Genomic DNA, 27,646 nt, shown 5'->3' on the forward strand with positions numbered 1-27,646 from the left:
TCAGAAATTCATTCATGGATTCCTTCTAAAATTATTCAAGGGGCTCCTTTGGACATTTAGAGAATCGTGGCAAGCACTTGATAGAGCATGGTTATAGGCTGTGCTGTATTTGCCGAACGATCTTAGGTTTGTAGGTTCTAGGTTTGTACCGCTATCTGCTCGTTCGTCTTTTTTTGCCATTCTGCGGTGGTTTTAAATTTTATTACGACAGTCTCAGAAGAAAACTTCCCAAATCAAATCACCATGTTACAGATTATTTCAGAAAAATTTTCATGCTTTCCTACAGAACAGTCACTAAAAAAACCTTTTACGAAATCTGGCATGAATTGCTTTACCAATTCTTTCATGATTTTTAAAAATCGTTTCAGAGATTGATCGAGAAATTCGCCCAGGCATTATATCAGTAATAATAATAATCAGATATTAATTCAGGAATTTCTCTAGGAATTCGTTTGGAGAATCTATTGGAGATTTCTTTCGTAAATTTAAAAATTCCTTCAGAAATTCTTCCAAAAAATCTTAAAAAATAATCTTTTGGAAATTTGTCCGAGTATTCGGCGAAAAAATCCCTCACGGATTCTTTTGAAGAATCTTCCATGGATTCGAAACTTTTCTTCAGCGATTTGTTTAGAAATTCCTCCTTTCCACAAATTCCAGAAAGAATTCTTTCAAAGCATTTCATTTTTTTTTCAAAAAATTAAATGATTCATGAGTTTGACCAATATTCCTCCATAGTTTCTCACAAAAAACGTTCATAGATTCCTTCAGAAATTTCCTTAGACATTTTCTAGACATATTCAGAAATTTCTCCAGATATTCCTTTCAGATGCCTTCAGAAATTACTCCAGAGTTCTTCAGAAAATGTTCAAAAAGTTTCTTCAAGAATGTGTACTGGGGTTACTTTGGAAATTATCCCAAGGATTTCACCAGAAATTCCCACAGCAACTTGAAATTTCTCCAGAAATTCCAGTCGGGATTTCTGCAGAAGTTTCGCAAAGAGCTGTGTAAAACAGTTGTGTATGAGTTTCTGCAGAAATTCCTCCAGGGATTTCTTTAGAAGGTCCTTTAGTGATTTACCCTATTTTTTCCGAAAAATCTTTCGGTAATTTCTTTCAACATTCTCGCATTCTCATCTTGCTTTTAAAATTTCCACAGGAATTCTTTTTTCTTTTTTTTTTAAGGACAGACTTGTTAGAATCCCAAAATGGCCGACTTTGGTACCTACTCACGATTTCGAGAGCACAAATCTCTTCGTAAACCAAACCAGCGTATCTGTTCTTCTTATTTGAAGCTTATTACAAGTGAGCAAGAGTAGAATAATAAAATGCACTGTTATTTGAAGCTTGCTTCTTGAGATTTGTGCGTCTGAAGTTCTGATGCACTGTTGAAGCGGGATTTCAATACGTTTGTCCTTAATCTGAATGTCTCAGAAAACCTTTCTGCGATTTGATTAGCAATGCCTCCAAGGACTGTTTAAAAGAAATGTGAGATCCATTCGGTGATTTCCAGCAGGGATTCCTATAGAAACTGCCCTAGAGGTTATTTTAAATCTCCCATGGCTTTTATTATGAATTCGACTAATAATTTCTTCAGAAATATCTCCAGATTTTCCTTCAGAGATTTTTTTACAAATTTCTCCAAGGATAACTTAAAAAAAATCCACAGACTTGAAGAAATTCAGTTAGAAATTATTTCCCAAAATCTTTTAAGAATTCCTTTAGACTTCAGAATGTCCTCCAAAAATTTCTCCAAGAACATCTCAAGAAAGTTTTGAACGGATAGCTTCTAAAAATGTTGTATGGACACTTCAGAATATACTTAAAGAATTCCTTTCATAATATCTTGCATAGATTGTCCCAGAAATTCATCTACGAATTTTTTCAGTTTTTTATAGAAATTCCTCCAGATTTTATTAATTAATTATTTATTTATTCATTTATTTATTTCGACCTTCATTATGATCACTCAGACTTCTATATGTAATGCTAAATATTGTTGGAAAATATATATACAAGCACACCATTTACAAAAACAAAAACAAAAATGCACAGAACAAGTTTGTATGACATATCGAAAAAAAAAAACAAAATTTTAATTTTCGCAAATCCAAACGGCAAAGCATACGATTTGGATGGAATAACCCAGGCAGGTAAACAAAATCGTCGTGGTGAAACAATGAAGAATGATATCTAACAGCTTGTTGATGGAATCACTGCGCAATGCGTTTTCGGATAGTAATTTAATACAGAATTTAATTGTCGGAACAGTTCCTCAGCTGAAATGATTTTTGTCCGTATAATAGAGAATTAAACAATGCGATCGACGGTAGAAATATCGATGATTAACGGAAACAAATCACTCTTTAATAAAACACGTAGCGAAAAAAGACTAGGCGAACAACGGGACGAGGCGATTTATTAGTTTTATTCATATACCTCTCATGAACTCTCTCAAAAACACTCCATGTATTTATTTAGAAAACGATTCACGGAGTGGAGTGGACATGGTTAGAACACTTGACTATCACGCCGAGGACCTGGGATCGAATCCCACTCCCGACAAACTCGCAAAATGTGAGTTCTTCCTTCAGAAGGGAAGTAAAGCGTGGGTCCCGAGATGAACTAGCCAAGGGCTAAAAATCTCGTTAATACAGATAAAAAAAAACGATTCACGGATACATTCAGGAAGAACAAGAAATTCAGAACTCCTACAAAATATTCTCAGAAGAATTTTCTTCACGGATTGCTTCAGAAATTCTACAAGAGATTATCAAGGAAATTTCCAAGATTTCTACACATTTCTTCAGATATTCCTTCCAGACATTTCTCTTCCAGAAACTGTTCCAAGGATTTCTTAAGAAAGTCTTAGAATATCCTCTGAGGATTACTCCGGATTTTTTTTCTACAGATTCTCTCAGATTTTCTTCATTTAGAATTTTCTACAGATTTTTTTTGAATTCCATCTGAAATTTCTTCAGCGATACTTTAAAAAAAAATCTTAAGAAACTTGTTCAATATTCCTATAATAACTTCAATGTTTTCAGTAGGGTTATCTTCAAAAGTTGTTCCATGGATTTTTTCAGAAGCACATAAAATCATTGTAAAATGTATATAAAATCGAAATACATAAAATCGAGGGTCCACAGAATCGAGTTATACCTGTATCAATAAAATAAATACGGTGGTATCACGTTAGACCATGCATAACAATCGATTGGAATGTCCGATTTTTAACCGTCTTTGTTTAGTTATGTTAGTTTTTATCCAAGGAAGGTTGTGAGGCAAACATGCAGAAATTTAGATTTTTTTTAAATATTTTTTTATACATTTTGAAAGAGGAGGCCTAGACTTAGAACGTCAAAAAATGTGGTAGGCCAGACGAAGTTTGCCGGGGTCAGCTAGTAAGATATATAAAATAGAACACGATCGTCGATCGTGATGCGATACAGATCCCACACCGAAGCCTTGCACTCGCAATAAAGAATCTTCCGAATGTCTGAATGTTTGATGTTAAGATGAAGAAACACAAAAAATAAAACTATCATCATTTTAAAATCCCTGTTTCTACTAATATAGAAATCACCTCATAAGTCTAGTTGGCATAGCTGGCCACCTGCTAGCTTAAGCCATCCCTCCATAAATGTCCCAATTCCTTGGATAACTTTTCCCAGTTTGGTTTCAATCTCCCTAACACATTGACTCCAGAAACGGAATGACACCGTATAGGCATACCACAGTTTTTAAATATTTAAAATGAACAAAACAAATGCTCACATCGGCAGCCCCATACATTTAAATTAATCTTCAGCTCAATTGAACATTTTCACTTGATGACTTATGTACGCATCAAACGGACACACCACTCGAAATTGGTTACAGAAACAAACATCGTTTCACTGTACCACTTAAAATCGGCAATAAATTTGCATGATACCGAATTGTGCTCACCCCCATAAATCTTTTCAACCGGCTGACGGTCGTTAAAAGTTGAGCGATCTCTTGATCCCATTATAATTTGTGTTTTTTTTTCTCAGCTGGCAATATTTGCTCCAAAACGACACGACGTTGCTTTTCAAACAGCCTATCCCATGAACCAAGGCCTGGCTACTGGGAAGGAATGATACTTGCTTTGTTTCTCCAACACTAGTGAATTCCTTTCTATTCTCCGCAGCCAGCTGGATCATTCATCCGGGCTAATTAGCTAAGGAACGAAGCCAATTATGACTGATTTCATCTCAAATCGGAACTACTTGATCATAGTTATCATTGACCACCAATTAGTTTTAGACACGAGCACTCTGACTATATGTACAACAATAGTTTCCGAAGTGATTACCACATACACTGCTAACTGCCTCAGCCACAGCTTCAATACGTAAATTTCTTACAATCAAACGATCGTAAAATGCATAAATTTATCACCAACAGCGTGTCATACGCACGCGATCCAGTAACCGCCAAGCAAAAGTAACACAACTTTGATCTATCGATCCCCGTCCGCCCAACTGATGGAATATCCGAATCAAACGAGCGCGCAAAACACTTCGCCAGAACAACGCGCACACGTTCAGATCGCGACCGAATAGGTAGTTCGCGCGCGGGTGAAACGAAAACTGCGTCCTCTTTCAACGCCTTTACTTCCGAGACTAAAGACTCGAGTCAAGCCGCCGCCCGTCCGTACAGCATAAACACCAAGCCGGCGTACGAAAAATAAATAAACGTGCCCCCACTAGACGCCGGCGGCGGGGGTATTCCACACAGTGGGCGCAATCCAGTTCGAATACAGCAGTTAGCATTTGTTACTGCTGTTGGATGTTATGGTTTGCTGAAAGATTTCGCAGTTCTATAACACTGTTTTCCAAATATTTTTTTAACATATCATCGGTTGACAAAACGTACTATAAAAAGAACGCTGAAGGAAGCTGAGTGAGTTTTCTGATTTAATCAAGAAACTATTCTCGACCGGTCTAGCATTGAGTATCATCGTGTTTGCAAAATCAAGCAAAATAAACAGCATTTAGAGATACCCTGTGATGCTGATTTTCTCAGTTTTCGCTTGAAACAAAAACCCAGCGTCTCCATCAAACGAAAAACCAGAGCATTGTATATAGGTAGCAGGAATACCAGAAAAACCTCTCCAGCAAGCAAGATGAATGAGAATTAATCATATTTTAAAATCATAGTGATTTCCAGAGGCCAGGCTTTTTCTTCTATACTATACTCTTCAATGCTGATCTGAACCTCTGAAGCCTCTTCAATGACTGTTTCTATGGAGAGGTTCGGAATTCCATTTAGACTTGGAGTTTGTTCCACGCTAAAGGATTTTGCAATCCCCACAAGTTCCTCTGGAGTTATCCTTCGCTCATCGCCTGCACAAGTCTCCGGCTATCCTACTTAAGGAAGCCATGAACTCGGAATATGACGCGGGAAAGTCTCTCGATAATCCACTTCAGCATCTCTGAAGACCAGAGATGGAAACACTCGCATCGTGAATCAACTCGCGAGTGTTAAACCAACAAACGGTTTACTCACGCTGCCGAGAGTAAGCCGTGTGCGAGTTTATTCGCACCCGCTTGCTTCACGAGTATGAAGCAAAACAAAAACAAAAACACTCATGAATTTTTATTCGCGAAGAACAAGTGGAGATGCAGGAATTGCATTTTAGTGCGATTTTAATAGCAAAACAAGTAATTTATTCATCAGATAGTAGTGTTTTGTGCTTTATTGTTCCTGAAAAGTAAATCTGCCGGCCGTGTAAATTCGTTTTTTCACAAAACTGAAAAATGTTCAGAGCTGCTTCGCGAATCAATCACGAGTGCGACCAGCTTCGTTAGCTCGCGAGTGAAGGAAGTGCGAATATATTCTGGCTTCTGTTGTTCACGAGTAGGATAGCTTTGCGTTTGTGTCTGCTCAGCTGCATTCCTCACTGTTTTCCATCACTGCTGAAGACTGCTTTGTGGGAGCTATTACACCTCGTGGCTTAGCCATCGTGATCCTGTAGACGTCACCCCTCTGGTTCGCACTGGACTCTTACACAGGTCCTCATACAGTGCCGATTCGTTCGTTGGAGGCTCGTTAGATGGGTTGTCTCGATGGTTGAATGTTCACTGGTTGGGGCAAAACCCAACTAAAAAGTCAATGTCAAAATGAGTTTGACGTCTGACCGCCGCCGCATCGCAGCTCCTTTACACAGAACGTTTGCACAAGTATGTGAGTGTTTCGTGACGTATTTCTTGTCACTTGCGTGTGTCAAGAGCATGTTGGCCAGTTGTCAGTTGCCCCAACGAACGAACACGATTCGCTAATCGGGGCGCAGTTGCGAACCAACTAGCGAATCCAGGCTGTAGCAGGACATTTGCGTCCGTCGTTCATCCCACTCCCCAGCAGCACGTGTTCCTCCCATTCCTAGGGCAGGCTTTCGAGCATATGTTACCGCTCCTCGCCGACGAGTTCATCGAGACCCAAAGGGGGAATCAACTAAACCTCAGGCTGTTGGGCCAACCAACGATAGCCGGCAAGGCGGGCACAAAAGGCTTTTTTTTTGTGTCCTTGAGTCCCAGGGTCGTTGAGGAGGTAGTGGGAAGATCTTCGGATCTGATTAAGTAGTGTGGTTGTTGGGGGGGGGTTAGAGGAGTTTAGTTTTCGAACGTGTATTACTCACTCTAAGCAGGCTTCATTCATGCGGAAAGAGGGCACTTCCAGCAGCGGCGATGATGGAGGCAGCCGGCGAAGTGGATGGTGACGACTACGAGGCGATGGAATGATGGGAGGCTGGTGGGTGATAGCGCCGACGATAGCTTGGTGGGTTACCTGACCGCTTCGGCAGCACGGGGTCAAGGCGGTGGCTTGCGGGATTATCCACGAAGGCAGTCAGCCACGAAAGTTCCTGGGAGGATTCCTACGGGTGTCGGTAATAACGGGCATCCGGGGCAACGATGGCTTCGGTGGTTGCGTGCAAGGTGGCTGGCTTGATAGGGACCCTCGGACGTCCAACAATAGCGGACTGGCAGCGTTGTTCACGTGGGCAGATACATATGCACCAGGGAAGGCGTCGACGGAAGGCGAGCCGTGGCAGCGAAGGCTTCAGTGGTCACGTGTGCTTGTGGCAGTCGTGTGGCGATAAACAATGGCGAGCTACGATGGTGGCTACAGTATCGTGGTAGATGTAGCATTGACTACGGTGCCGGTAGAGAAATAGCAATGGTGGACGCCAGCGGTAGGCTGTGCTGCAGAAGCTTCATTTAGCACCCCGCAGGTGGTTAACGGTAAATGTGGTGCATAGCGGTGCTACCTGCCCCCATGGGTGCAAACGTTCGGAACACCACGGTCGACACTGGAGGACACTCCTTGGCAGGTTTTCGACCTTGGATCACGTGGATCAAATTACTGGCCCAGCTACAAAGCCGGACAACCTTTACCAATCTTCTGTTTGTGTTTCAATCTTCTCCTAAAACAACTCTTGCGCCGATGTTCGCTCTTCGACAGCCCTCTTACGAACCGCGTTCATCTTCCGATCTCGCTCCCTGCATAGCCCCAATCATCCTCTCTAGTATCTATTGCGTTTTCCCGCATCTGTTCCGTGGTTGTGGCCCACCTGTTATCCATCGAGTTACCACTTGAAGCCATCTATTGGGCAATTTCAAATCCTGCACGGAGCAAGGGGGTTCTCAAGCCGTACCCCCGTGCCAGCTGGCTAACAGATGATCAAAATCGCGAACTAAACACTTTCTCGCTTCAGTAAAAGTAATAGTAAATCGTATTCATGATTACGCATGGCCAGTACCTTTAAGAGAATCTAACCCCGCTGGTTCGTGAAATGGGTTCCCCATTCCACGGTACATGCAACGGTCATCGCCCTGTCAGCACGGACGTCATGAAGTCCAGCATCTGTGGACGCACATCCCAAGTAACTAAAAGTTCCGCTTCCCATGACAAAATGCACTTTCAAGTTCCGCGAAGTTTAGATAAAGTTCCAAACGGAACTTTCTGGCTGCTTAAGAGGCTAACGATGAGCCTTGCTGGAACTTGGGTCACAAGTTCCGGCAAGGCTAATTGTTAGCCTCTTAAGCAGCCAGAAAGTTCCATTCGGAACTTTATCTGAACTTCGCGGAACATTGAAGCTGCTTAAGATGCTATGTCGGAACTTCGTCGGAACTTTCAAGTTCATAGAAGTTCAGTTCAGTAGCATTGTGTTTCAACGAAGATTAAATTTATTTCTTTTACAGAAAACAACTGTTTAAGCGTAAACGAATAAAAGACAAATATGAATTTATCAAATCAATGAATACTAGGCTTGAGCAAAAAAAAAAAAATGCCGCCCATCGGATTCGAACCGACACTCGCTGCGTGAGAGCCCTATGCTCTACCACAGTACTACAGCTGCGATTGAGTGGACAGCCTTTACCTGCTGACTTGAATCGATTTTCTGTCGGCAGCTAGTTTTGCACATTTGTACAGTAGTGAAGTTAGTTTGACTTTGTCAAGTGTCTTCAGCAGCGCAGCGGTAAGTCGGCAGGCTATCACGCAGAAGGACCCAGTTCAAATCTACATAGCAGCGACATATGTAAGAATATAATTATCAGTAGCAATTTCCAGACGTGAATCTGAAACCAGCAGGGTGGATTCTGAAAAACACATTTTTGTATCTGCATGAACTTTGACAAAGTTCTCTCAGAAGCTGCTTAGAAGGCTATCCAGCGTGCTTATGTGAATTTAAGTTCCAAAATTACTTAAAAATGAAGCTGCTTAGAAGGCTAATGAGCGACCTCGAACAAGCTGCTTAGCTTATAAAGTATCCTTTTATCTGAACTTTTGGTTACTTGGGATAGCAGCTGCAAAAGATGACTCCGTTGACCTTGGCGACCACGCACCCCTTCGTAGAATGTATACTCCACTGTTTGGCATACGTACCGATATAATATACACGCTCAGAAATCCGTTCTGATAAACGTGAACAAACAAACGTAAATATGAGAACAGGCAAATATTCACCGTGAACTGAAACTAGTTCCAGCTGTCAATATGGGCGATCTAGAAAACGTGAAATCGAGTTTACGGTGTACATTTCTTATTGTTGTTATCGTTGCTATGCATAGTTCCCGTTTGTTCCCATTGCCGTGACTGGGAGTGCACGTATATCGAAACGGATTTTTTTTTTGCGTGTACCGGCCAGACTGCCTTGGGCTCTCTTATCTTATCTTATAGGAGGCGCCCTTGCGCGTTTTGTCACGCTTGAGCACCTTGCTCTTCTGCCAATTCTTGCCTTAGCATCTTCTTCCTTTTTCGGCCTATCCACTAGGGTCCACGGAGTGTCCTCCTCCTGACCTGTCCTTATTTTTTTTTATCTGTTTTAACGAGATTTTTAGCCCTAGGCTAGTTCATCTCGGGACCCACACTTTACTTCCCTTCCGAAGGAAGAACTCACATTTTGCGAGTTTGTCGGGAGTGGGATTCGATCCCAGGTCCTCGGCGTGATAGTCAAGTGTTCTAACCATCACACCAGGTCCGCTCCACTGTCCTTATTTGTGGTGACTGAGGACCTACACAAGGTCGCCACCACCAGCTACCTTCGACCCGGGACGGGCCGGCTTATTCTTAGTTTTCCGGGACGCCTGGTCTGGAATGAATGGCAATAAAACGAAATGACTTACTGGCACTACTGCCCTTCACTTCCGGGGTTAACAACGTAGCCTCGCACGCTTCTGTAATTGATTTGACAATCGCGTCTGGCGTACTCTTCGGGATACCCACGAATGCGAAGGCGTTAGTCTAGGTACACCTCGGTACTTTCAGCTTCAGGGGTTTGCAGCTGTTGCTACAGTTATCATGAGTTTATCATGGCCCATCACTATTGTTGTTTACGGCTCTCATCAATCACGCTCAATCCATGACCTCTCCCGGCATGCCGGGAAGAAAATGGGATTCCCTATGCACTTCCCTGCCACTACCGCTGGCTGCAAACTGTATGTAGTTTTCGGTTTACGCTCTTATTGGTCTTCTATTGGAATTCCACGAGTAGCACGGAAAAGGTTCACCACGCCAGAGCTCTGCACTGACGCGATATGGGATAAAATAACTATGTTCAGGTACCCCACAGGCTCCGTTAAGGATCCAGCGTCTTTCTCACTCCCTGAATCTTTTATTCCTCGGCACGGATGGCTTAACACCTTAGATTGGAGTTACCCTGGATGGTGGACTCTTACCACCAGGACAGGTAATCCGTAGTCTTATCCGTAGTGCTATTCTTTGTCGGTAACTACAAGGCATACCATGAGCTTTTCGTGGTTATGCATCGTCACTAACATCGACTCTTTGACACGGTGTGTCTGGTGGAGAACATTAATTTAAAAAAATCGGTATCGCTAAGTCACCCACCAAACGAAAGCTAAGAGTCCCCCCTTTCATTTGAGACTTAAAGGAGAAAGTTCTATCGGCGGGTCTAGAATAATTTTTTTTTTGAGAATAAGTATAGGATATTTTTTCATTTTTTTGAAGAACACATTTATGGCAAAACACTGTTTTTCAATTGCAAGCATGATTTTCCGACGATATATTTTTTTTAATTTTATGTTTACTATTCTTCACATAAAAGCACAATAGTCCCATGTGAATGGGAAATCCAGCAAATGACAGTTTTGTATTTATGAACAGTGTGGTGAAAGTACTAGAACAGTGAGTATAAAATCGAGTTAGATGCTGTTCCTTTGAATTCCAATCTAGATTCCAATAATGTGTTTGCATCCTATGACAGATGCGTATACGTCTTTAGGGTCTCGTATTTGACTGGCACCAGCAGGTCAGCAATCGACCACCATTACAGCATATACCGTCATTTGGTTCTTCAGGTTTGTGCTCCTGAAATTTCGGGGTGTGACTTCGTCATATATTCTCCTCAAACAGCTTCTCAACTTCAATGCGCGTCTGGTACTCAAGACACATGTTTCCTTTCGTCTTCTTATTCTTCTTGGCGAAACGTCCCTACAGGGACAAAGCATGCTTCTTAGCTTGTTCTATGAGCACTGTAGGAGATGTAATAAGAATAAATGAAATTGTTTGATTTGTTTGAAATTTTCTTATTTTATCTCCTACAAGCACATTCACAGTTTATAACTAAAAACTTGTTTTGCCAATTACTAGTTTGCATGTGTATAGCGTGTGACTTGCACGAAAATACTGTATGCTCATTTAAGTCGAGGAAATTTCCTTCACGAAATGGTCCTGGACTGACCGGGAATCGAACCCGTCATCCTCAGCATGGTTGTGCTGGGTACTCACGCCTTTGCAGCTGTGGCTTTATGGGCACTTTTCGTTATCAAAAACAAATCATCGAAGAACAAAATCTGTTTACTGTTCTGGTCACTCGTTGACGCCGGTTTCCATCTGGATGGTAGTTCATGAATATTTGAGAGCTTCATCTGATCAGCCTGATCTCTGGGTTTTGCCCGCAAATATTCAGCAACCTCAGCAACTTTATGAGAAGTCTGAATGATGTTCAACAAGTTTCAATGTACTTCAGCTTTAGTGCAAACAAGCTGCTCGCCTTTGATCATCTTCCTGTAGCATGCAACTGCAACGAGCAATTTCTTTCGGCGTCATCGGTAGTAGCGCTAGATATGCCACTTTTGCCCTTTATGAGAAGTTGTAGTTCTTGCAGAACTACATATTTCACAAACAAGGGCCGGAACTCCATGTAGAAGGTTTCAAATAATATGTAAGCTCATAGAGAGTAAATCTAATGGGTATATTCGCCGTCATTGAATGAAATAAATTTAAAGGATTTTTTTTTTTTTTTAATGTAAAACATGTGTATATGTCAATAAAGCTGTAGAATTGAATGAAAAGTTGCTAACTCGTCTATAATGCCATGATGCTAGCAGAAGATGTGGAGCGGACCTGGTGTGATGGTTAGAACACTTGACTATCACGCCGAGGACCTGGGATCGAGTCCCACTCCCGACAAACTCGCAAAATGTGAGTTCTTCCTACGGAAGGTAAGTGAAGCGTGGGTCCCGAGATGATCTAGCCAAGGGCTAAAAATCTCGTTAATGATAAAAAAGCAGAAGATCAAACTATTGATAACCGACAGATTAGCACATTGTTCTTACTACATATATATTGTGCAACCGTTAGACATGTAGCATTAATTATTCTGTTTTTGTCAGTTGAGTAAGGCTACCTGTTCACAAAGATATACTGTTATTATTTTTTTCTGTCTAATTACCCGTTATTAGACAATTTTACTAAACAAATTGTGGCAGAAAAACACTTCTTCAAACACAAAACGTACTCTTTGGTTTGGTTTTCCTCGTCACTTAGAGGGTTCTTGTCGTAGTTGTTTCTTTAAAAGTAAGGAGCTATACCTAACAGCAATAGTCTAAATTAACTAAAAATGTTTAAGTCTTAGGTACCATAAAGGTGCACAAATTGAACAAGTACCGGCATGTGATAATTCTATCCGAGGCACGGCATACAAGGATATAAGACAGACCATCACATTGATAAAATTGGTGTGGAGTTCTAGATCGTTTTGTTCATGCTTTTGAACGATTTAAATTGCGTCATCAAAAAACTTTCAGTTTTCCGAAAAGGATTACCTTCCAAATGTTGTGCCCCGTTATCCGAGCTTCTTTGATGTGTGTTCTATTTTTGTTGACATTACTCGGCCTACTTTGATCGTAAAACTGTTAAATCATAAGACACTGTCAATAAAAAATAAGAAAATTACAGCCGCAATAACTACTTCCACATGTATGAAAGGCGAGGTTTATTTGTATATATGCCCAGATACTGCTGTAATTCTATTCAACTGCCTTAAATATTTTTTTTGCGCTTTATGTCTAAGCAATATTTTGTTAGGAAAATTTTTAATTTTTATTTGACCCGTTTACTCTTTTAAAAGGACACGTTACTAATGGGCGACCTCATACAAGCCCATTTGGCTACACTCAAGGGTGAAAAAAGAAAAAAACACAAGCCTCAAAGATAGTTATATTAAAAAAAAAATTGTTCTAGACCCGCCGATAGAACTTTCTCCTTTTAGTCTCAAATGAAAGAGGGGACCTTCAGCTTTCGTTTGGTGGGTGTTTTAGCGATACCGATTTTTTTAAATTAATTTTGTTCTACCAGACACACCGTGTTGAGCCTCAGGAATCCCTGATGTTGCCCTCAGAGAATAGAAAGTCGTTGATCACGGCCATTACTTGTGCAACCAATCCCATAGTAAGAAGCCCTATTCGGTGCTTGTTGATAGCCCTCACGCTCATTTATTTCTTCAACGAAGCATTTTTTAATAACATATGTACTCCCGAGTAACACTTTGATATTAGTTAAAATAATTCCTAAATCCCCAACGTTAGTTACATTAGAGTCATAAAAACTTATGCGGGGCATGTCTGCTACACAAAATTTCCCATATTTTAAGAAAACTTCGTAGGTTGTGCGCATTGAACGACAAAACAAGCATACTATTTGCATTTTTATACCTATCAGTAGAGTATAATATGAGTAGTTATTGGTGGAAATTCAAACAAAATACATGACAGGTTTTCAGAGGTGTTAATCAAGGGGAATCCCACAACATTTAACGAAATGAACGTAATGTGATTGCGAGACTTCTATTCCGTGTCAAGTCAATCTCTACAGAACATTTCCGTCTACTGTAGTTGTACGATAGTAGTATATAGAAGGTATATAGGTTGCACTTTACCGCGGTGCTTAAAAAAGAACATAGATCATTGAACTAGCGACTTTCAAATGCCCAACGTGAGACTCAACTCGCAGTATTTGCCGCGGATGGTGACAAAATCTTATTTACAATCACACACTTTTTAACTGTAATCGCTAAGCAACGTTCAAGAGCATGCGGCTCATCATAGTGCATAATCGTGCTCATCAGCTTGTATTGGATTTGTGCGAGCTGCAGTCACCTGCTAATAAAGGCGCGTTAAAATACACCTTGTCAGTAGCGACGCTCTTAATGCTTTCAACATGCAATCAATACTTTTTCGAACCAGGAAGCTATCAGACTTACAATCCCAAATCACGATCCAATGATTTCAAAGGTTTTCCGTGCAAATTCCAGAACAATGAGAACTGCCAATGACTAGTATGTTCAACCCAACAGTAGGTAAATTATTTTTACACCTGTTTTATAAAGTCTAATTTTTGAATCAAATCAGCACATGTTTTTTTTTTTCTCCCAACTTAGAACAATGCGCTCATCTTCGCGGTTCAAAACAAAGCATCACTTCCTCACAGAGTGAGGACGCTAAATAATTCCGGTTTCGACCATGAGAAGAATATAAGGTTGACGCACTAGGCGTGAGAAATAGACAGAAATCAGGTTCAAATAAAATGCTGTTCAGGTAGTGACTTGCTATTCTTGGCTTGGGCCTAATGCCTGAGGCCTTAGGTTAACCGAATTTTTCTTTCTTCTTTGTGTGCAATGCCGTGCAGTTGCTTGTGCTCGAGAAAAAAAAAGCATGCAACACAGTTACTCTGGGTCATGGGAATGGTTGAGCAGTTTGAACACACTGAAAGTGTTATCAAATGAGATTACTAGACACAATGTCGTTGATCGAGCCACGAACCGGAACAGATACAGATCGATGGAGTAATTGTCAATCGTTTAAGTAGGTAATTTTATGTCATTAGTTTTACTTTGCAACTCTAGCTGCAGTTGCAGCAGCTCCATGCAAAATAGATTAACACATCAACAAAATCTATTCAATGATCATCATCTTCTTGCGATCGCAATTTACCGACTATTTATATTCATTGGCTTTATTGTTCTTCATCGATTAGGTACACACTTTGTTCAATAAAATTTGTATGAGTTCAGTAATTAAAACGTTCCTCCAAGATTAGCTTTAATGCTTGATAAATTTACAATGTACTGTGCGCAAGATCCAGTAGGGTTGGATGTCGATTGTGGACTCTCCAAGGAAGTAGGCGGCCTATCATTATTTCCTAATATAATTCGTCTACAGTCTGGAACAAAGGTACCTTTGGTTCTTGCTCAAAACACCAACAACCACTAACCAGAGTTATTCAAACTACACTTACGACCCTAAATAAGGAAACTCTTCTATCAATAGAATAGAGCGCGATCTGCAACTGCAAGTACCGTGTGCATTCTAATTTAATCTGCATTAGTCACCCGTTCCGGGTGCAGCTTAGATACGCAACTGGAGCAATGGAGTGGATTGCGTATAGGAACACACGCTGCCGGAATAATGAACGCAAAGCGCTGTAGATAATTTATTTTCCGCAGTCAAGGCCACCCAACAATGGAATCACCCGGGAATGTATGAAGGGTGACGATTGGGCTTGTAGACAGTTTTGTTTTGGAGCACTGCAGCACTCCATGGAGGGCAGCCTAAATTGATGCCGAAACTCCACCTTTGCCATTTAAAACAGAAGTTTTTGAATTTTTGTTTTTTCTTTTAATAAAGTTTGAGTTTTAATAAGTTATGAAGAACGGTATACCACGTAGACTTTTTAGAGGGGGGGGGGTGCATCTCGGTGATGACCACATTTTGGACCACGTGGTTTATGAACAGCCTCACAGAGCCAAATTCCAATATCTTCATTTTCAATCACGCCCAATGCTCACCAGATTGCGCCGTTCACCACCTGGTGTGTCCATCGGACTTCCTGCGCTCCACGCTTTCTTGTGCCAACCGAATCAGTAGCAAACACCAAATTTGCAGGGTTGTTTTCCGGTATTCTTGCAACATGTACGATGCACCACATCCATCCGGCATTGGCCATCTTATGGATGCTGTGTTCGTCGTTGAATATAGAGAGTACATGGTTAATCCTTACATCGTTTTCCTGTAAACCGCCGTAGATCGTCCTTAGCATACAGGGAATGTCCAAAATGTTTGGGATAGGCAACTTTTTTTCTCACACTTAAAAGTTCAATAAGCTATATTTTTTCATAAGGGGCATCAAAAATTTTCGAATTATGACTGTTTGACAACCTACATGTCATGCTCGATTGGTTAATCTTTCGTCAAGTTAGAACCGTAATGGACGCAGTGGTTAAAAGGCTCTACAGATGAGGGAAAAAATCACCAGGTAGTTGTTAGATAATGACGAATATGTACTGTCTATCAATCAGAAAACGGTGGAATTGGCACACTAAAACCTCAGTTTTTTTTTATTCTTAACCGCTTAACCTAATTTTGTCTACTGGGGTACTACGAGAGCGATTACAAATGACAGTTGCACTTACAGTTTGTACAGCGCCTAAACTTATTCTATTCTACTATGTATATCGAACTGGTATTTGTACTGCTTTCACTATTCTATGTTCATGGTAGAATGATGAGCACGAGGATGTTTATGTATGTGTGGACAGTGCCGGATTTAGGCTTCGGGGGGTCCGAGACAAACCCTATAAAGTGGGCCCCCAACAGCAAGATTTAAAATATTTATATTTTTTCTTCAATGTTGTGTATTGTTCGTATTTTATTTATTTTTTATTTTTACGAACACGAATTTTGTTGTTTTGCTGATAATCAACCGAAATGGTATGTTAGACGTACGTAATGACTTAAGTTCATAGGCACAATTTATGTTGAAAAATGGACAAATTGAGTGGAGCAATTGCGAATATATCCACGGATTGAGCTCAATTCTTCCTAAATTCGCTGGACAGGGCGCGTTAACCAACCAAGGGCTGAAAGTCTCTTTAACCCTAAAAGGGATACCTTCATGGCCTCAGTTTCGTCACCTCGCTGAGTGTGTTCCAACAAAGGAGAGCTCTGAAAGGCGCCTGGGGTCCAATGGACCCCAGGTATCCCTTTTAGGGTTAATAAAGACAAATCAATCAATCAATCGCGTTAACCGACACCACCACAGAAAAAGTCCTTAGATGTCCACTTCCAACATTCTCTGATAAGAATACTTAGGCATATTGTGAAATTTTATTTAGGATTGCAATATTCTATGAGCATTTCAAGATTCAGATAGAAAAAAGGTAGGACACCAGGGGAAATTTTAGCAATACATTCTCAAAAACATAAAGGAAATTCAAAATATAGAGATGTTAAACCGCAACTCCGACATGTTTTTGGAAATTAGATTTCCAAAACTGCCCCGAATTTTCGAAACATCTTCTGGAATCACTATCTTCTCTTTCCCATGATAACATCTGTACTCAGTAAACTGATGCAGATAGGTACTAGGCAGTTGTATTCAGAATATAATTGTATAATCAATAGACTGATTTTTAAGTTACTCCGCAAAAACTCTTTTAACACTCTGTGCTTAGAGACGTAGTTAAAGTTAACTCACAGAAAAAAAATCTACTGAACTCAATAAGAATTTTCAAAGTATTGTTTTTAGTTCAATCGAAAGAGCAAATTTCTTTGCTTCAAAACACTATAAATCGACAAAACAATTTTATGATTTTAGAGCTCATACCGATAAAAAATCCCAGAAAAACTTCAAATCCAATCTGCAAATAGCTCGAGTGTTTCAAAATTATATTTTGGATTTCAGATTATGAATTTATGTATATGGATACCCTTGAAGAACCCACCCTAGAACTTGCATGAGATATAATCGTCTTTGTTGTTCATTTTTTATGGTTTCGTGAACAAAATATATAGTGTTCAGGGATTCTTGGGAAGCCCGGGCCCGGGGCACTTGCACCCATTGGCCCCCCTTAAATCCGGGCCTGTGTGTGGATGATGTTCCTTTTCCAGTCCGATTGTGAGTCTAATATGAGTTGCCGTTTCGTCGATATCCAAATATCTTTTAGAGCCATGAGCTCATAAGAAGGTGCCAGCTACTCTCGCGGGGAAGAGTAACTTACGAAGTGCCGGGACGGGGATCGAGCTCATGACCATCCGCTTTTAAAACAAGCGTGTGACCACTGCGCCATGGACCCCGGCTGAAAAAACTTCTTTTATGCAGGTTATTGTATGCACTTTTAATTTATGCACCTTTTTATATGCCCAGCTTAAAAAGAGCGAAAGCGAGAGAGCTACTCAGAATCAATATTGTATAAGAAAATGTAATAATAACGGCAGGTATGGGCGTATGGCAACGGCGGCCAGGGGGCGTTTGTAGGACGGGAAAAGAGAGGTTGCAGAGGTGTTTCAAGTGGTCCCAAAGGTCTCATTAGGTACCAGCCTCATGGGCGCTTCAAGGAGTCTCAGGAGGTTTCAGGGGAAATGCAGTGGGTCTCAGGGTGTTCCAGGGTTTCCAAATGGCCTCAGGGGCGTTTCAGGGGGTTTCAGGGGCATCTAAGATGATACCAGGGGATCTCAGGGGCTTATAGGAGGGTCTCAATGTTGTATCAGGGGGTCCACGGAGTTCCATGAGGATCCATGGGGTCTTTGAGGCGTCAGAGGGTCAGAAGCGTTCCAAGAAGTCTCAAGATCATTTCAAGGGGTCCCATGGGGGTCTCAGGAGCGCTTCAAGAGATCTCAGGGGGTTGCAGCGAATCTCAAGGGTGTTTCCGGGGGTTTCACAGGGTACCAGGAGGTACCAGGTGGCCCCAGGAACCTTTAAGGGAGTCTCAACGGGTTCCAGGGTACTCCAGGAGTTCTCTGAGGCGCTGAAACCCCTGTAATTCCATTATAAAATGGAAACGAAACCTGACAAAGCGTCCCAGGAACGATCCTGAAACCCCTTGATTGATTGATTGATTTATCTTTATTTGAGAGACTTTCAGCCCTTGGCTGGTGAAACCCCTTGAAACAAACACCACTATATATGATTAACCTTGTTTTGCTACCACAGAAACTATGACCATCAAGACTTTTTTTTATCCAAAATCATGTTATCAACATTCAACACCTTCCACCAAAAAGTTGTTTTGTATAGATAGGATAGATTGCCAATTATTGTACAGCTTAAACACTCGCTAATTGTTGCACACCTCATGGTGCATGGAGTTTGCAACAATTGACGAGTTTTTAATGTGTGCAATAATTGGCGATTCACCCTACCACATATATAGTCACATATATGACACTTGGCCTTCCGAGCCTTCTACCGAAACTTCGTTTTTTGAGTAAATATATTATAGCCTTTCATTGTCTGTGGTATACGAGAAAGGCAAGAAATGATCTAGCGCTGCACTCAACTCAGTTGGTAAACCAATTCCCATGCTACATCTGTTGAGATAATCCTAGGGATACCGTTCGATTTGTTCCAAAAAAAAAACTCCTATTTTCATCCTGCTCAAAACACAGGGTAAAATCGGTGATTTTTTTTTCATTTCTCATTTGTGTATTATTGGTTAGAAGTGAGCACGTATGATAACAAAAAAGACGGAAACAATCGGTCCCGAAATCGCTTTGATTTCTAATGTGGTGAATCTGGGATTACTAATGGCACCTTGACCCTATATGGGAGTACAGTATGCTACCACGTAGCAGATTCCAAGCCTACTACAAATGATGACATTGTCGTGCCATACCTACCTGCTTTCTCTGATGATTGGCATTTTGGTGATGACTCATGACTAATTCAAAGTTCAGGTCACGTAACGGTAGATTCAATTCTGCCCTGAAACATGGGCTCAATTTGATGGCACCCGCATAAAAACTGCTCGCCATGTGTAGTCTGCTAGTGGGTTTGTATGTTCTTAGTTTGTTTTTTTTTTCCTATCACAGGTATGATGGTCTCTCTACGTATATGTTCGCAAAATGAAAATTGACGACATCACAGCTAAATAAGTGAACTCTTGTGCGGATGATCTCCTCCAAAATTATACCGGATACTTGTATTTTATGGCATCACATTTCGCGAAGATGATAATGAACAAGACAAACTTGTCTCACAAATTCTGCTTAACACTGCCACTGATACACTACTAATCCATTCCACAGGAGTTACACACCAGTTTCGAACTTACAGATACGTACCCACAAATCATTATTCATTTAGCATGATTCCAAATAGGAATGGTTTGCAGCACGCTAAAACATGCATAAGGCATATGGTGCAGTAGGACTGTTGGAATTGGTTTGTTACATAGAATAGAATCATTAAGCTAGTTAGATCCATTAGGCTTGGTAGCAGTTTACTACGGTAGATTGACACTTTACTAATGCTAATATTCTTTCTCAGTTTCAGGTAATCCATAAATAAAATAGCAAACAAAACAGTGTGGTAAGACCGAACTAATCATCACAAGATATTACCACAACAACAGATACAACATACACTGTTGAAGTCACATTTAATCAAAAACTCCACCAAAAGACATACAATTGATCACAACTTAACTTTACAGACTCGGTAGGTGTACCGTTATTGGATCTTCTGCGAAAAACATGTTCGTATTCTATGGACTGCTCTTCAAGTGTTGATCTGAATAACAGATATTTTTTTGTGAAGCATTGTTACAGTATTCCAAAATCTTGTTAATATTTTCCCGCTGAATGAAATGTGTATTATTCTAACTTACCCATAGCTTTGTAATGAACTACAGTAAATGCAAATTGGCGAAATATTACTTAAAGTGTAAAATTTTCAACAAATATACATATAGAAGATGATTCCACTATAACCAAATGTAAGATAATCATCATGCGAATTAGTGTACAGTTTGTTGAAACCCCCTGAATCCTTGGCATCCACTTTTGATTCTAATAAAATGGCCTCCTGATTTCATTTAAACCCATTCATATGGACTTGTGCTCCTTAACAATCAGGTACTATAACATACCACTCCATTTCCTATTCATTATCACAAAATCGATACAGTAATCTTTAATAGTTTTTTTAGTAACAAAAGTATCCACTCTCAATATTTTATGCTTTCCTTGTTTGACTATATCTGATTGTACCTTTTTGTGAATATTGTAGAATATATGAATCAGAAAAAAATTGAAACTGGTAGCCTCCCATCTATCGAATTAAATTACCTCTCCAAACCAATACGGCAATTTTCGTTTTGCCGCATTATAACAGGAATACAGTAAAATTTCGGCAAGAACCTACACAAACGGAAGACATTCCTCAAACTGTAAGATTACTAGAGAAGCAAATAGCCTAATACATATTCGATGAAAAGGTGATACGTTGGGTCTTACGTTGTACATAAAATAACATGATCGCAACGAGGTGTGCACCTCCTTTTTGTGGTTTTACATTACAGCCGGGTCTCACCTAAAACGCTGTCACTCATTTTACATTAACTGCTATTGTCAGGTTGTCTTCCAATGAATTGAGTTTGCTTTGATTGTGAGACAAACTTATACTAAGCCCTAATTCTTTGTCCAAGCCCTAACTTAGCTAAAACAAACAGCAAGATACAGGAGCGCTGTGAAATTGCGATGTACGTAAAGTGAGTGGCAGAGTTCTATATGAGATCCAACTGTAACCCTAACTTCTACTCCTCCGGTAACTGATTTGTTATTGTCACTCAGATCCTTATAAGCACCAACTAAAATTCCTGGAGGAATCCCTGAAGAAATTCCTTCAGGGATTCCTCCAGGAGTTCTTTCAGGGATTCCTCCAGGAATTTCTTCAGGGGTTCCTCCAGGAATTCCTTCAGAGATTTCTCCAGGAATTCCATCAGGGATTCCTCCAGGAATGCCATCAGGGATTCCTCCAGGAATTCCCTCGGGGATTCCTCCAGGAATTCCCTCAGGGATTCCTTCCAGGAAATTCTTCAGGGTTTCCTCCAGGAATTCATTCAGGAATGCCTCCAGGATTTCTTTCATGGATTCCTCCAGGAATTCCTTCAGGGATTCCCCCAGGAACTCCTTCAGGGATTCCTCCAGGAATTCCTTCAGGGATTCCTCCAGGAATTCCTTCAGGGATTCCTCCAGGAATTCCTTCAGGGATTCCTCCAGGAATTCCTTCAGGGATTCTTCCAGGAATTCCTTCAGGGATTCCTCCAGGAATTCCTTCAGGGATTCCTCCAGGAATTCCTTCAGGGATTCCTCCAGGAATTCCTTCAGGGATTCCTCCAGGAATTCCTTCAGGGATTCCTCCAGGAATTCCTTCAGGGATTCCTCCAGGAATTCCTTCAGGGATTCCTCCAGGAATTCCTTCAGGGATTCCTCCAGGAATTCCTTCAGGGATTCCTCCAGGAATTCCTTCAGGGATTCCTCCAGGAATTCCTTCAGGGATTCCTCCAGGAATTCCTTCAGGGATTCCTCCAGGAATTCCTTCAGGGATTCCTCCGGGAATTCCTTCAGGGATTCCTCCAGGAACTCCTACAGGGATTCCTCCAGGAACTCCTACAGGGATTCCTCCAGGAATTCCTTCAGGGATTCCTCCAGGAATTCCTTCAGGGATTCCTCCAGGAATTCCTTCAGGGATTCCTCCAGGAATTCCTTCAGGGATTCCTCCAGGAATTCCTTCAGGGATTCCTCCAGGAATTCCTTCAGGGATTCCTCCAGGAATTCCTTCAGGGATTCCTCCAGGAATTCCTTCAGGGATTCCTCCAGGAATTCCTTCAGGGATTCCTCCAGGAATTCCTTCAGGGATTCCTCCAGGAATTCCTTCAGGGATTCCTCCAGGAATTCCTTCAGGGATTCCTCCAGGAATTCCAACAGGGATTCCTCCAGGAATTCCAACAGGGATTCCTCCAGGAATTCCTTCAGGGATTCCTCCAGGAATTCCTTCAGGGATTCCTCCAGGAATTCCTTCAGGGATTCCTCCAGGAATTCCTTCAGGGATTCCTCCAGGAATTCCTTCAGGGATTCCTCCAGGAATTCCTTCAGGGATTCCTCCAGGAATTCCTTCAGGGATTCCTCCAGGAATTCTTTCAGGGATTCCTCCAGGAATTCCTTCAGGGATTCCTCCAGGAATTCCTTCAGGGATTCCTCCAGGAATTCCTTCAGGGATTCCTCCAGGAAGTCCTTCAGGGATTCCTCCAGGAATTCCTTCAGGGATTCCTCCAGGAATTCCTTCAGGGATTCCTCCAGGAAGTCCTTCAGGGATTCCTCCAGGAAGTCCTTCAGGGATTCCTCCAGGAAGTCCTTCAGGGATTCCTCCAGGAAGTCCTTCAGGGATTCCTCCAGGAATTCCTTCAGGGATTCATCCAGGAATTCCTTCAGGGATTCCTCCAGGAATTCCTTCAGGGATTCCTCCAGGAATTCCTTCAGGGATTCCTCCAGGAATTCCTTCAGGGATTCCTCCAGGAATTCCTTCAGGGATTCCTCCAGGAATTCCTTCAGGGATTCCTCCAGGAATTCCTTCAGGGATTCCTCCAGGAATTCCTTCAGGGATTCCTCCAGGAATTCCTTCAGGGATTCCTCCAGGAATTCCTTCAGGGATTCCTCCAGGAATTCCTTCAGGGATTCCTCCAGGAATTCCTTCAGGGATTCCTCCAGGAATTCCTTCAGGGATTCCTCCAGCAATTCCTTCAGGGATTCCTCTAGAAATTCCTTCAGGGATTCCTCCAGGAATTTCTTAAAGGATTGCTCCAGGAATTTCTTCAGGGATTCCTCCAGGAATTTCTTCAGGGATTCCTCCAGGAATTTCTTCAGGGATTCCTCCAGGAATTTCTTCAGGGATTCCTCCAGGAATTTCTTCAGGGATTCCTCCAGGAATTTCTTCAGAGATTCCTCCAGGAATTTCCTCAGGGATTCCTCCAGAAACTTTTTTCAGGAATTTCTCCAGGAACTCCTCCAGGGGATCCACCAGGAAATCCTTCAGGGGATCCTCCAGGAAATCCTTCAGGGATCTTTGAAGGAATCCCTGAAGGAATTCCTGGAGGAATCCCTGGAATTTCTTCAGGGATTTCTCCAGGAATTTCTTCAGGATTTCCTCCAGGAATTCCTCCAGGGGATCCGCCAGGAAATCCTTTAGGGGATCCTCCAGGAAATCCTTCAGGGATCTTTGAAGGAATCCCTGAAAGAATTCCTGGAAGAATCCCTGAAGAAATGCCTGGAGGAATTCCCGAAGAAATTCCTGGAGGAATTCCTGAAGAAATTCCTGGAGGAATCCCAGAAGAAATTCCTGGAGGAATCCCTGAAGAAATTCCTGGAGCAATCCCTGAAGAAATTCCTAGAGGAATTCCTGAAGGAATTCCTGGAGAAATCCCTGAAGGATTTCGTGGAGGAATCCCTGAAGCAATTCCTGGAGGAATCTCTGAAGGAATTCTTGGAGGATTCCCTGAAAAAAATCCAGGAGGAATCCCCAAAGGTATTACTGGAGGAATTTCCAAATGAGTTCCTGGAGGAATCCCCGAATAAATTCCTGGAGAAATCCCCAAAATCAGAAATGTACGTGGAGAAATCACCGAAAAAAAACTTAAGGAATTCTTGGAAACATCCCAGACGGAATTCTTGAAAGCAATCCAAGTATGAACTTCTGTAGGTCTTTCTGCAAAAAAATATGAAAGAAGTCACAGAGAAAACATTGCAGGAATTTTCAATGGAACCCCCGAAAGAATTTCTGACAGAATCTCCGAAGAAATTTCTCGACAAATCTATGAAAAAATCCTGAAGGAATCTCCGACGAAATTCCTGATGGTGTCCCCGAAGTCATAGTTGGAGAATTCTTGAAAGTATTCTTGAAGGTATTTCCGAAGAAATTACTGGAGGACACCTCGGAGGGAGTCCTAGATCCGAGATTTATTTTTAATGCGCACTAAAGTTAAATCTCAGATTAAAATCAAGAATAATACCGTTTGGTGCTTAAGAAATCGATAATACGTGATTGGCGTCTAATACGCTGTGTAGCTTACCGCCATAGTGTGCCAAAAAGTAGTACTAGCTAAATTGGTTTAAATTTATACGCTTTTTCACTGCTTATAAATGAAATCTACCGGAAGCCTATCCCTCTCGTGTTCAGGAGCATGCCGCAGGTCATCTCCGGTGTTATTTCTTGCAGATGCTGACTGTACACTGTACAGATGCTGACTGCCAGACTGTACAGAATGGAAGCTTGAAAATTTGTGACAGTCATGAATCGCCAACTTGATAGGAGAATTGACTAATACTACAAGTGGATGCTAGCTTGTCACTTTACTCGAAATGAGCTTGTGTAACAAGAGAAAACTGTACCTACTTGTGTTTTATTTTCGTTATTACAAAAAAATAAACTTTGTATGCAGCTCGTTGCAAAACTCGACTTTTTCAGCACTCGTGCTGAAAAAATCATTATTGTAGTTGTTGCATAAATAACTAATGTGTAGCTGAATATCAAAAATGAAACTCATTTCTGCACTACACAAAAGATATGATTTCAGCTGCTAGTTACAAGGTTCGTATCTACAAAGAAAACTGAAATATTTTTCAATTCGTCCCATTTCATTCAAACATTCACCATAATTCCTTGATTGATTATGCCATTTATGATACATCGATCCCTCCGGGAAAATGTCGTTAGACACGAACCCACATCACAAACAACAACCGGAAAGAATACCATATCCTGCTGTTCACACAGCTATCACTTGACCCAGACAGACTCCGAATCAGACACAACAACACATACAATTTTCAATCCTTGCACCCACCCACCAAATACCACTTCAGTAAGTGTACACCCGTAGTTGATATAGTAGCGAAACCATACGAACGCTCTTCGTCGTTGGTTGTTTTCGTCGTGACTCGATGTCAATATTCTCAGTGCATTCCGCAAACAGGCTATTAAACTGATGTTTCTTATATTCCTCCACAGATTCCCCCAAGCACTACGGTGAGTAGCGACCGGCGTGGTCCGTCGACACAGATGATGACGACGGGTTCAAATAGAATTAAGTCGATAAAATCTAACATCGAGAGAGTAAGTTGATGCGGAACGATTTATGACCAATCGACGTTTTTAGGATGAACGACACAGTACTTTGGCTTGAGATATTGCTTATTTTGGATGTTAGCTAGCTGCACCGGGCAGAGCGATGATTGAAATTAGGAAATAATTGAAGCAATGAAATTAACTGAGCAGGATGCTGGAGATTATACACTGAAAAAAAATAAAATAAAAGGAAATCATTCACTTTGATATATTTCCTCATTTGCATAAAAGATATGAACGAATCCACTAACTGCTTCATGTCTTTCAAAATATACTCCAAATTTTCAACAATGTACCATATTAAGAAGTGATACTGAACTTCTAAATCTCCTGTAGAATAAAAGGACTCAATCTCAATAATAGCAAATTTTGATAGGCAGATGAAAAAAAGATTTTTGATTATTCAATAAGGCAGCTTAAAGGAAATAGAAGGATAATGTAGCCGTTGTTTCAAATGAAGATCCGTTTAGAGACGAATGCCGCATAGCGGTAAAGTCTCAAAAAAAAATTAAGATACGGAGATTTGCACAGGTTACATTTTAGTGAGCATGTAATATCTTAGTAGCACAGCGGCAGGACAAGACACTTAAATTCATCACGGCATCTAGACACTTAAATCTTCTATTGCTTGTGTCAAAACTTTGCCTCCACCTACTTTCCTAGAATTGATTTATTATGCCCCAAGTGGAACTAGTTCGCTTCACTTTATTTATCTATAGATATTTTCTTTAACGACATGCCTACAATGCCGGTGGCGTGGAAAAATACTCTGCAGGCTCAGCCTCTTCCAATTTGGTTGGAAAATTCACCCAGAGCGTGCGGCGGATCGTGCAAGACGTCAAGGATGAAGGATCGCCAAGTAGGTTTAATGTTTCCCTCAACAGCCATCACAATCCACGAACCGTCACCGTCCTCAATGGATGACGGCTACAGCTATCTATGGTGATGATGATTAACTATCAATTTTCCTCGTGTTCCTTCTCTCCCACTTTCCATTTTCCGCTCCATAACCTTAGGCGGTATGAGCCGCGAGGAGCTGCTGGAGACCAACGAACGATTGCGAGCGGTGCGCATACGCCTGGAAGAGTCATACGATACGGCGAAGAAGGCATTAGTTACCCTGATGAACAAGTACGGTGACTCCAAAAGCCAACGGAACGTTTTCAATCGATACCCGATGCTGAAACTGATGATAAAGGTAATTTTTAGGCGACAAGACAGCCCAATAAAACTCAATTAAATTATGTTTATCGTAGCACCGATTTGTACCTACTTGTTGAATCGAAAGGGCCTGTAGTTCTAAACCACATTGAAGATTAAAAAGCGGCAATTGTTCTTAACACGTCCATCGTTGTTTCGTTGATAATATTTAACATCTCCTGACAACCAATTTTCACGTATAATGGAGTTTATGTTCGTGATATACGTATCTACACTGTGGTGCATAATTGATCAGACAAACGCCAATTTTCATACAAATTGAGCAAGCTTGAGATGCTGTAACTATAGTTTTTTTTTCAAATTTTGACACGGAACTAAAAATATGCTGAATTTTACGTATACGAAGTACAACAAGTTTCCGTTCACAGATCCGGACGTGACAAGGCGTTCAAAACGTGCAAAAATGATAGGACAGCAGTACCTCTTTGATTTACACGCGTGCCACTGTCCAGTGGCACATTTTGAACGCCTTGTCACGCCCACATTTGTGAATTAAATCAATGTGTACCTCGTGTTAATGCCAGTTTTGGACAAATCTCAATGTGATTTGGTCCCACAGTTGCATTGGTGCAGATATTATCTGATTTCAACGGAATATGGGTTCTAATAGGATGACCCATATAGAATATTTTAAGAAAATGGCATTTCTATAGAACTTCGGGGTATTTCGGGTTTCCCGCCAAATTATATGGCCTTTCAGA

At 41.1% G+C, this 27,646-nt stretch overlaps 2 protein-coding genes across 8 annotated transcripts in view; one reads left to right on the plus strand and one right to left on the minus strand.

Annotated features, from left to right (window-relative positions):
- Window positions 1–4,658, minus strand: part of LOC109423133 (microtubule-associated protein RP/EB family member 1) — a 30,638-nt gene extending 25,980 nt beyond the window's left edge. The window contains exon 1 of one of the 7 annotated variants that reach the window (XM_019698055.3): window positions 4,343–4,658. Coding sequence is in view for 6 of the 7 variants with exons in the window: in XM_019698057.3 (XP_019553602.3) it covers window positions 4,128–4,183 (56 nt within the window). In the remaining variant the exon portion in view is untranslated. Of the gene's footprint in view, window positions 1–4,127; window positions 4,288–4,335 lie in introns of those variants that run through there. The other 6 variants (XM_019698054.3, XM_019698057.3, XM_019698051.3 and 3 more) reach the window with 6 other exon arrangements.
- LOC109419207 (uncharacterized) overlaps window positions 1–27,646 on the plus strand; it is a 127,442-nt gene that overhangs the window by 76,112 nt on the left and 23,684 nt on the right. The window contains exons 3-5 of the mRNA XM_062846025.1: window positions 25,608–25,625; window positions 26,500–26,583; window positions 26,741–26,922. Coding sequence (XP_062702009.1) covers window positions 25,608–25,625; window positions 26,500–26,583; window positions 26,741–26,922 — 284 coding nt within the window. The remainder of the gene's footprint in view (window positions 1–25,607; window positions 25,626–26,499; window positions 26,584–26,740; window positions 26,923–27,646) is intronic.

The sequence above is a fragment of the Aedes albopictus genome, chromosome 1, assembly GCF_035046485.1.
Source record: "Aedes albopictus strain Foshan chromosome 1, AalbF5, whole genome shotgun sequence".
Classification (NCBI taxonomy): Eukaryota; Metazoa; Arthropoda; class Insecta; order Diptera; family Culicidae; genus Aedes; species Aedes albopictus.